Source organism: Psammomys obesus, unplaced genomic scaffold (assembly GCF_907164565.1).
Source record: "Psammomys obesus unplaced genomic scaffold, mPsaObe1.curated_primary_1811, whole genome shotgun sequence".
Lineage (NCBI taxonomy): Eukaryota > Metazoa > Chordata > Mammalia > Rodentia > Muridae > Psammomys > Psammomys obesus.
Window position 1 is genome coordinate 24,640,202 of NW_026595981.1, and position 11,038 is coordinate 24,651,239.

At 51.8% G+C, this 11,038-nt stretch overlaps 1 protein-coding gene across 1 annotated transcript in view; it reads right to left on the reverse strand.

Annotated features, from left to right (window-relative positions):
• Window positions 1-3,889: 3,889 nt before the first annotated feature.
• Cavin1 (caveolae associated protein 1) overlaps window positions 3,890-11,038 on the reverse strand; it is a 13,404-nt gene continuing 6,255 nt past the window's right edge. Inside the window, exon 2 of the mRNA XM_055620489.1 lies at window positions 3,890-6,434. Within this exon, the coding sequence (XP_055476464.1) occupies window positions 5,724-6,434 (711 nt within the window). The 3' untranslated portion in view covers window positions 3,890-5,723. The remainder of the gene's footprint in view (window positions 6,435-11,038) is intronic.

Below are 11,038 nucleotides of genomic sequence, written 5' to 3' on the forward strand. Positions count from 1 at the left end.
GCCCTAACTGTCCTATAACTCTCTATGTAGACCAGACTGGCCTCAAACTCACAGAGATTCTCTGGAATGCTGAGTTGAGATACAGTTTTGGGTAGCTTGGGTTGGCCTCAAATTCACTATGTAGCCAAGAATGACCCTGAGCTCTTGATCTTCCTGTCTCTACTTTCCAAGAGCTGGGATTACATATGATCCTCTCTTTTCCCCTATGTGTGTGTGTTTTGGTTTTGTCATATGTAGGGCCTTCCTTACTCATTCAAGACAAAACATACTACTAAGCTTTACCTCCAGTATTTCAATTATTTTTTCCTTAAGAAAGATTCTCAGAGCCAGGCAGTGGTGGCACATACCCTTAATCCCAGCACTTGGGAAGCAGAGGCAGGCTTCTCTTGTGAGTTCAAGGCCAGCCAGGCTCTGTTACACAGAGAAACCCTATCTCAAAAAATCAAAAACAAAAAGCAAAACAAAACAAAAAAAACAAAGAAAGGTTCTCAGCTGGGCAGTGGTAGCATACATCTGTGATCCCAGCACTTGGAAGGCAGAGGTGGATATCTGAATTTGAGGCCAGCCTGCTCAAATCGAGATCCACGACAGCCAAGGCTGTTACATGGAGAAACCCTGTCTCGAGAACAAACAGAAGAAGAAGAAGAGGAAGAGGAGAAAGAGAGAGAGAGAGAGAGAGAGAGAGAGAGAGAGAGAGAAAGGAAGAAAGAAAGAAGGAAAGAAAGAAAGAAAGAAAGAAAGGAAGGAAGAAAGGAAGAAAGAAAAAGAAAAGTTCTCATTATGTTGCGTAAGTTGGCCTTGAACTTGCTCATGTTGCCCAGGCAAAGATCTAATTTGAGATCCTCCTGTCTCTGCCTCCACAGTGCTAAGATTACAGCCATGTGCCACCACACCTGGCCTCCTTCCCTCTTCAGTCCACAGTTCAGGTTGAGAGGAAGGGGCTGGAGGGTGGTGGTGGTGGTAGACGTGACCACGTGATCACTATTTCATCAGAGGCACCGAAAGCCCAAAGGAGCCAACAAGCATCATGCCTAGCACTCTCGATAAAAGGATCTGGAAAGCAGACCCCGTCCCTGGGGATGCTCAGTTGTTAGGCCATACGCCTGCAGCTGCGGACAGTCATCTTCGCCACCGCACAAGCATGTGTGTCATTTACAGATTAGTACATTGCAACACAGGAAGAAGAAACAGGAGGGCTGTATTTCTGGTTATATTTTATCAGAACCTGGTATCCTATCAGCTACATCTGGATTTACTTGAGGGGAGTTTTTTTTCTCCCTAGAGACTTATTTACTCATTCATTTTTATCTCTTTCATTTTTATTTCATGCATAAGCATGTTCTGCCTGCATGTATGTATGCATGTGCATACGTGCACATCCCTGGGACCCTCAGAAACCAGAAAAGGGCATCAGATTCCCTAGAACAAGAGCCCCAGATGGTTGTGAGCTGCCATATAAGTGCTGGGAGTCGAACCCAGGCCCTCTGGAAGAGCAGCAAGTTCTTGGTTTTTATTACATAATGTGTGTGCGTGTTTGTGTATGGATAGATGCACGTGAGAGCAGCTGCCCTGGGAGGCTAGAGGCCCCACCGCAGCTGAAGTCAGAGGTGGATGTGAGGTGCCCAACACAGAAGCTGGGAACCAAGCTCAAGTCCTCGGCAGGAGCGGTATCTCTCCTGCCTCCTGAGCCAACTCTGCAGTCTGGGAGTTTTCTGTTATGGAAATCCCCTCTGCGTATATTTTCAGCTTCAGCATTTTGTCTGTTTGGTTTCAGAGACGGGTTTCACAACACTTGCAGGACAAGGAATTTCGAAGACTCATCCAATCGCTCAACCGGTGTTTGCTATTGTGAAGTTCTAAGGGATGTCTGAGATGATTAGTGTGATCTTCATGAGACATAGTGACATCCATTTGAAATCCCAACCCTGGGGAGGGAGTGGACTCTAGCCTGATTGGCGAGCTACGAGCCAATGAGAAACCCTGTTTCCAGGTATGTGAGATTTCCAAGTATGATACCAGAAGCTGTCCCCCAGCTTCCACACACTCACACACACCCAGGAGTACATGTGCGCACACAAACATTAACAAAGGAAAAATAATAACTTGGAAGGTGCCATGGAGAAGCCTGGTAACTCCAACTGAGGCTGTAAAGGGGCTTCATAGGTCCACGGTGACATTAGCAGGATCCCTTGGCAGACAATTACCCTATTTGATTGTCTCAGTGTAACTGTCTGGATTAATTCCAGTGAGGAAGGGAAGTTCATGACCCGTTGGAGGAAGATACCAAATGGGTATGGACCTCAGAATACCATCTGTTCCTACCAGTGGGCAGCGGGATGCTTAATCTGATGCTCATGATCAGCCATGCCTGTCTCATTATAGTGAAAAGGAGTCGTCCTGGTTCTGGAAGAGCTTTGGGGACACTGGGAGGTACAGGAGGAATGCCCTGGGGTGCCACAGTACCCAGGAAAGTGGCTAGTCAGATAATCAGGACAACTCCTCCCAAAAGAAGTGTCCAGACTGGAACTGAGTGAGAGCACCACCATGAAGTTCCTTGCTAGTAGGAAAAGGGGTAAAGAGGGGCTCATGGAAGATGAAGGGAAAGCTGGTGGGCGAACAAATCGAAAATGGCTGGGTATCTTGACATGCCCGATTATACCCGGGCTGCTGGTATCATTCATTTCCCTGCTTCACGGCCACAAAAGTGCCTCCCAGAGGAAGTGGGAGCTGGGGTTTGTCTCTCCTGGCAGATGGGAACACGAAAGGCTCTGAATTTTCAGCATCAGTGCCTATTTCTTTTGTTTGTTTGTTTTTCAAGACAGGGTTTCTCTGTGTAGCCCTGGATGTCCTATAATGTAGGACATTATGTCCTATAATGTAGCCCTATAATGTCACATTATAGACCAGGGAGGCCTCAAACTCACGGAGATCCTCCTGCCTTTGCTTCCTTGAGTGCTGAGATTAAAGGCATGCGCCACCGTCGCACAGCTCAGCGTCCATTTCTTTCGGTAGTAAGCCAACCCTTTATGGAGGACTTAGAACTCTAGACTCTTGGAATCTGCTGCTGGAGACGAGCCCAGAGCAATCTATGCACAGCTCATGAGGGCTCAGCTGTCTGAGGTTACAGCGTGAGGGTGGGGCGCAGCCCCGGGAACGGCATTACTTTTGCAAGGGACACCCTCCCTGAGATTCTGAGACAAGCAGAACCCACGAAATGACAAAAGCCCAGTGTTTCGGGAAATTCATAACTTGTGGGCGGGGGTATGCTTGCTCCGGGGAGAGGTGGCCAGAGACAAAACAGGTGCTTGGCGCAGGGTTGCTGGAGAATGTCAACTGGCGTGTGGGTACAGCTAGCGTGTAAACGCACTCCTGTTCTTTCTCACATGAGGTCCTCTGAGGCAGCCTCTCCTTCCCGTCCCTTTCCAGGCCTATGTTGGGGCGGGGATCACCTGGAGGATGAAGGCCTTGGCCACCAGGAAGTACATCCATGCAGGACCCAGAGTGCAGACTGCAACCCTTAAACAGCTGGTAGAGACAGACAGTCTTGCCACCTGCCTGCTGTGTGACCTTAGACATGCCACTGTTTCCTCTGCCCTGAGAAGGGGGTAGTAAGGATAGAATGTACCTCGGATGGGTACCACCGGATCAATGAAGTGTCCCAGCAGAGAGTGTTCAATACACTGGCTACTGTTATCAACCTCAGCCGCTCAGCCTCCCTCTGGGAAGCACAGCAAATGTATACCAAAATGTTTCCTCCCTCCTTCACTCTCTCCCTCCCTCCTTCCCTCTGTACCTTTTCTCTCTTCTCTTCCCCTTTTCACTCCTGGTTTCCCTTAGCCCTGCAACACCCTCAGCAACTGCTCTGGACAACATAACCCTACACAAATCCTTTTAGAAAAGCAGGTTTATTGGTCCGGCTGCTCACCAGAACACAGCAACATGAGGGACTGCCCCCTCAGGAAGAGCCCCACAGGAAACTGCATCCGCCCACAACTTCAGCCCATCAGCACCAAGGGACCTCACCCTACATTCCCGCCCTCCTCAGCTTACATATCTCCAATCATTCAGAGGGGGGAAGGGAACCAAGGAAAAAAAGGAAAATTAAAAATAAAATAAAAAAGCGAAGCTTTGTATTGTATAAAAGGTTTGTGGTTTTTATACCCCGCCCCGCCCCCCCCCCCCATATCAATTAGCTGCAATTCTAAAAAGCAGAGCAGGGAAGATGAGCAGGTGGGGAGAAGAAACTAGCCTCTGGCCATCCTTTGGGGGAGGCCTTGTCTTTGCTCCTGACCAGCCTTTAATGAGAAAAGGGGGTGGGGGAGAACCAGTGTGTCCTCAGAAGAAAACCTCACCTATTAGAATCAAGCCTCAGCACCCTCCCTTCCTCTCAACTTTCGGGTAAGGTGCCCCCAAAGGCAAGGAACCTAGGGAGGCCTTGGAAAGTTCTACAGTTTTACCCTAGGGAAAGATCCACGCTAGAAGCAGCTGGGAGGGCGCGGGGAAGGGCAGGTCAGCAGGCGCTGCCGCTCCAGCTTCCCGCGAGGACTCTCCGCCCTCGCCTGGCACCTTGCTCCCTCCCCCCCACCTCTCTCCTAACTGCCTGCTCTCCACGGCTTGCTGCTGCCCCCTGCTGGAACCCTAATTCTCTGGGCTTGGCAAACAGGGCTACCCAGCAGGCTGTTCGCAGACCCTGGAGGAGAGCGGCCTACCTCTTCTCCTAGCACACTTTCTAGAACTGGCTGCCCTCCTGTTCTTGAAACTGTCCGGCCGTCCCGAGCCCCTACCAAAGCGGGATTCTGCTCTTGAATTTCTTTGTGCTGCTAATGAGGGCATTTCTTTCTTATCCCATTTCAACTTTCTCTTATCCCCCCCCCCCATTTCTTCACAAAGCCATACTCATGTGCTCCTGGGTGCAGATTTTGTACACTTGTAAATATGTCCCCTCCCCATACTCGCCTACCATCTTTTCCCAGGCACCGATTGCCTCCTGCTTACTTTGGGGGGGACAGGGTCACACACTCTGCCTCCACCGCGCCCTGCTGCCTTAGGTTCCCCCCAAAACCCTCAGGCCTTCCAGCGGGCAAAGGTCTCCCTACACTCATTCTTTCTTCATGGTACTCCGAATCGGCCACCACTTTCTAAGGGTCCTATCACCGATACACCCCCAGCCATCTCTTCTTATTTTGAAACAGGGTCTCACTAAATTACTCAGGCTGGCTTTGAACTCACTGTGTAGCCTGGACAGGCCTCGAATCTCTCAGGTAGTTGGGATAGCAAGCTAGCGCTAAAAGGCCGCCCCCACCAAGGGTTGTAAAGGATCACTTTTCTCTTGCAGAAATTCTGGCTTTGGGGTCTCCCCGGGGGCGAAGCTAAGGGAAAAGAGCTCAGGAAGCAGGATGGTGCAGCTGTGTAGGAAGAAGCTGTGGCGGGGAGACCGAGGGGCAGGCAGACGCCCCCTCCCCCAAACAGGGCCTAACTAAGGTCAGAGAAAAGAATCCTGGGCCAGGACAACCAGGGCCTGGGCCGTTTGTCCGTGGCAGGAGACCACCTACCCTCGGTCTAAAGCCTGTGCTCTGGAGGGGGTGCTCTTCCAGGGGACGCGTTTTTAGCTTAGAAAAAGCCCAACCAGACTGGGGCCCGAGGAGAATGCAAAAGAGACAGTTTGAAAAGATGAGGGAGGGGGGCGGGGCGGAAAGGGGCGGGGCCGAGAGGGGGCGGCAGGGTCAGTCGCTGTCGCTCTTGTCCACCAGGACGGCGTCCGACTCCTCGGTGATCTCCAGCAGGGTGTGCACGTCGGGGCTGCTCCCGCGCAGCAGGTCGGCGGCCCCGCCGCGCCCCTCCCCCGCGCCGGCCTCGTCTTCGTCGTCGTCGGGCCCCACCTCCACCATCTCGGTGGCCTTCAGCACCTCCACCTCGCCCTCGCGGATCTTCTTGACGTGGAAGGTGAAGGGCGGCACCTTGTAGACGGCGGTCTTGGAGCGCGCGTACACCACGTGGTCGGGCGTGAAGGACTTGCGCAGCTTGTCCCGCGAGGTCTTGAGCTTCTCGCGCCGCTCGGCGGGCACCAGGCGGGTGCCCAGCTTGTTCATGCGCTTCTCCAGCGTGTGGCGCGTCTTCTCCAGGTTCTCCTTGGTCTTCAGGCGCGTCTTCTCCAGGTTCTCGCGCGTGCGCACCTTGGTCTTCTCCATCTTCTCCTTGGAGAAGGCCTTCTTGAAGTCGTCGACGCGCCGCAGGCCGCTGCGCTTGATGCGCTCGGCGCGGGACTCCTCGATCACCTCCTCCACCTCCACCGCCTCGTCCGACGACAGCTCGATCGCGGCGTCCTCCTCGGGCCGCTCGCCCTCGCCCAGCTCGTCGCCCTCCTTCTCCGGCAGCGCCTCCGACTCCTTCAGCGACTTGCTGACGCTCAGTTTGGCCGGCAGCTTGACTTCATCCTAAGAGGAGAGCAGAGCCGGGGTGAGAAAAGGCCGCCGGAGAGGGCGGGGCGAGGGCACCCCGGGGAGAAACCGAGCGGGGCGCTGGGGTTTCTGGGGAGATCGTGGGGTCCTCTGTGGTGACCCACCCTCACCCCACCCCACCCCCGGGGCCTGGTGCGGAACTCGTCACCACCTGGGCGTCGAACGGTCGTTATACAGTCAGCACGGGGGAGAGAGCAGAGCCCTCAGGCCCTCGCACACTGTGGCCACCCCCCCACCCCCCGTTGAGAGCTTTAAGCCTCTGTGACTTCGGAAGAGACAGCTTAACTTTGGAAATGGCAGAGCGCCCCCTGACGCCCCGATTTACACGCTGCGCCAAACGGGGCAGAAAGCCTCTTGAGAGTTTTAGAAGTTGACTGAGCTAGGGGTTGGTCTCACGGCGGATCCCAAGAGGTCCCCCGGAGTAGGGTAATTAACTTTAAGCTAAAGTAAAGGAAGTGTGTTCTCAGGACTTGAACCAGGAGAGCTCGGCCCACAGACCGGTTTCCGCCCTTGACTTTCTCATGCTATTTGGCTCCTCCCGTGGACGTCCCCCCAACCCCCACGTGTAAGTTAATGGAGGAAAGGGAAGATGTTGGCTGAACTCCAAGGATCTGTTTTCTCCCAGTCTGGACTTTTCTTCTGGTTCTGTTTTCCCTGGCCTAGAATGGGCGGGGGTAGGTGGGTAACGACTGTGTTTTTACTCTTGCTTTCTTACCCAGGCCAAAACTTAAAGAGCCAGGAGTGGGGAGGGTGGTGAACCCGTCCTGGGCCGCCTAATAATCCTGGATCTCAAAGCCAACTCTCAGCTCTTCTCTTCCTTCCAGAGACCCTAGCACCGGTCCTGTTCGTGACCGTGTGGAGGGTTTTCAACCTGACTTGGGAGGATCAATATTTCATCATTTTAGGGTCCCCTAACACACTACCACCAAAGAGTCGGCATGGGTGAGCACAGAACAGGAGTGGAGTTCCTAAAAAGGCCCAGACTCTTTTTAAGTATTTAAGTCCAAGCAATTGGGGGAGGGGGACATTTCTTTTTCTAAAATGTTTTTTCAAGGTCATTTCCAGAATTATAAGAAAACCCCATCTCTTGAGAAATGAGGCAACATAAATCGACCCGTCTCACAGAAAGTACACACACATATTCATAGGCTACATGAAATCTTTATACCACCTGCTACAGAAATTCCTTCCCCACCCCAATTCCCTTCCTCTTCCCTCCCATTCACATCCCCTAGCATTTCCTGGTTTACACTAGAAACTAGGAACACCTCCTCCCAGCTTCCTTCCCTCCTTGTCAATAACATTAGCAGGAACAAAAAGGGAATGCTGTCTCCATCTCGTCTCCCAACTGGGCATTAGCACTATGGGCACCAAGCCACCCCATGCTATCTATTACACTACTACACCTCCCAGCAGGCAAGGTAGCCTGAGCACAAGGCATGCTGGGATTTGTAGTCTCCAACTGCCACAAGTGGGGCTTAATATTATCCCTGGAATCCTATGACATGTGTCATCCTTCGGCCTCTTATTCACCAAGGCATTGAAGGAATGTTTTTCTCATACTGAGTGTAGGAAGGTCCTAGCCTCTCCCAGCATTCTTCTGGCATCAGTGGTACCCCCTGAGTCTCTTGCAATCATTCTGCCTGCACCTGGAGACTTATATCTGGACTGACATCATTAGGGTTTACACATCATCTTAGTACTCCCTAAGGTGCATCTCAGCCCAGATCATGTGTAGTACCATATTTAAAAAAGAACAACAACAACAAAAATCTCTTGGGCCAGCCTTGGTAGTGCAAGTCTTTAATCCCAGCACTCTGGAGGCAGAGGCAGGTGGATCTCTGTGAATTCGAGGCCAGCCTGGTCTACAAAGTGAGATCGAGGCCATCCAGGGCTGAGTGGGAAAGAGCACACACACACACACACACACACACACACACACCACCACACATACTCTTTTACTAAAGTCCAGCTGTGCAGATGGAATATGGAATAGTCGTAAAACAGTCTCAACTCCTGGAGGACAAATCGCTGCCCCATTCCCACCCCCGTGATTCTACCCTGGTTCTATCTCAACCCCTGAAAATAAAGCCAGCTGGTTTCTCTGGTCTCTGGCTTTCTATCTTTCTTTGTTGTTGCTGTTGTTGAGTTTGTGTGTGTGTGTGTGTGTGCATGCATGGTTGTTGTTTCTGTTTTGTTTTTCAAGACAGGGTTTTTCTGTGTAGGCTCGACTGTCCTGGACTCATTTTGTAGACCAGGCTGGCTTCGAACTCACAAGAGAGCAGTCTGACTCTGCCTCCCAGGGTGCTGGGATTACAGATATGCACCACAGCGCTGGCTCCTCTAGCTTTCTAGGTAAAGGTCTTTGCTATCTGAGCTGAGAAAATAAGGCTGAGGAGAACACCACGGGCCTCTTCCACCTACAGTGTCGGGGAGCAGTCTTAGGGAGGAGAAGTTTATGCCTGGGCTTTTCCAAAGAAGAGGCCATGGTGGGCTTTTCCTGGAGTGATGGCTTCTACCAGAGGCACCATCTTCTGGGTGGAAGGGAAGGAAGAAACTACTTGGCCTGAGTCCCTGAACTATGTCCTGTCGGGTGGCCCTGAGCACGGCACATTGCCGTCAGCTCTCCCCCTCTGTTAATGGATTTCTCTTTTCCACCCCCATTTCCAAGGCAGGCTTCCCTCATGACTCACAGCCTTGGAGTGCTGTCTTGGGCCCACCCAGTCTGCCTGTTGCTACAACAGCCAACAACACAGTCCAAAAGCCACCTCCCCTACTCTGGGCACCCAGGCCAGGCACCTTTGTCTTACTCCTCTTCCCCTGGCAGAGTGATTAGGGCAATGGACGGGGCCTCTTGGGGAGCAAGAAGGAAGGGTTCTGATTGTTCTGCTTTCCCGTTTTTATTAAACAAAAGCACCACTCCCAACAGGCTTGGTTTCCAGAGTTACCTTTAATGACCAGGTCTGAACAAAAGCACACACAGCTCCCCAAGCCAGGAAGGCACAAGTCCGGGATAGCGCCAGAGAGGCCCTGAGGGAAGTTCCTGCCTCTTACACTTCACTTCTGCACACTTGCAGAAAGTAAGACTTGGCTTAGAAAGGTCACTATAATCTCTGGGCATGGTAGCACACACCTTTAATCCCAGCACACAGGAGGCAGAGGTGGATCTCCATGAGTTCGACGCCAGCCTGGTCTACAGAGGAAGTTCCAGGGACAGCCAGGGCTGTTACACTTACACACACACACACACACACACACACACACAGGAAACTCTTGGGGTTGGGGATTTAGCTCAGTGGTAGAGCACTTGCCTAGCAAGCACAAGGTCTCTGAAAATATATATATATATACTCTAATTGAATGCCCATTATGCCCTTGGCGTTTCATATGAGGAGGACAAGTATTACCCAGCTGTGGGTAAGAGTCTCTCTCAGCTTGGTTCTAACCAGTTCTGTCTACAGCTGGTGGAGATGTTTCTGGGACCTAAGATCTGCTTAGAGAGCATATTAGAAGAGGATGCATCATGGAGCAAAAGATGAATCATGAGGAAGAAGTGAAGGGGGTGTCCTAAAAGCCCAGGACCTCTGCTTCAGGAGATGAGACATCAAAGGCAGAAAGGTGCTTTCTTTCTCCCCTGCCCCCTTCAGATTTTTGAGACAGGGTTTCTCTGTGTAGCCTTGGCTGTCCTGTACTCACTCTGTAGACCAGGCTTGCCTCAAACTCACAGAGATCCCCCTGCCTCTGCCTCCCTGAGTGCTGGGATTACAGGCGTGTGCCCAACAGAAAGGTGCTCTCTTGTATAGCACGCTTTCTCGGCAGGGATAGCATTGTTCCTGAGAGGACAAAAATTGCCTCCCAGAAGGTGGCAGAATGGTTTGTGGTGCTCCAAAGAGCTTCCGTACATAAATGATCACACAGTATATCTATAGTATTAAATTTTCATGAGGAGGTAAATGGAAAAAAAAATGTACAAGGGTCCCCTTAGGGAAATGATCGTGGAGGAAGAAATACAGAGAGGAGTCGAGAGGCCTTGTGCAGTCGGAATCAGCTAAAATGTCCTCCCTTTGGGCCTCTCTGAGCTGGCAGCTTTGGGGTGCCCCACCCAAGGCAGGACCTGGCAAACATAAGGGATCCCTTGGCAAAACATTTTCTAAAAGAAAATGAAAAAAAAAAAAAAAGTGTAAATGTTTTCCTCAGCTTCAGAGAGTGGGTGAAGAGGGCACAGAACAACTCCCAGGCCTGGGCCTCATGAAGGTCCCCCTCCAAAGAGGCTTTGAGCCAACCGGCCTGTCCCTGAGGGGTAGGGAGTGAGGGGGTAGGGAAAAAAAAGACTCAGAAGACACGCCCAGTTTCATGCAGCTTCATGCAGTGTAGCCTTTGGGTGCAGCTGAAGCCTGGGTGCAGGGAGAGCTACAGCTTAAAAAGAAATTAAGGGATACGGTTCTGCGGTTGAGCATTTGCTTAACATGCGCGAGGCTCAGGGAGAACAAAACATCCCCACCACTACCCAAGGAAGGGAGGGAGGACCCTCCCTTTTGCTGCCCACCCACACGGCACACACCACTTTTTGCTGCCCACCC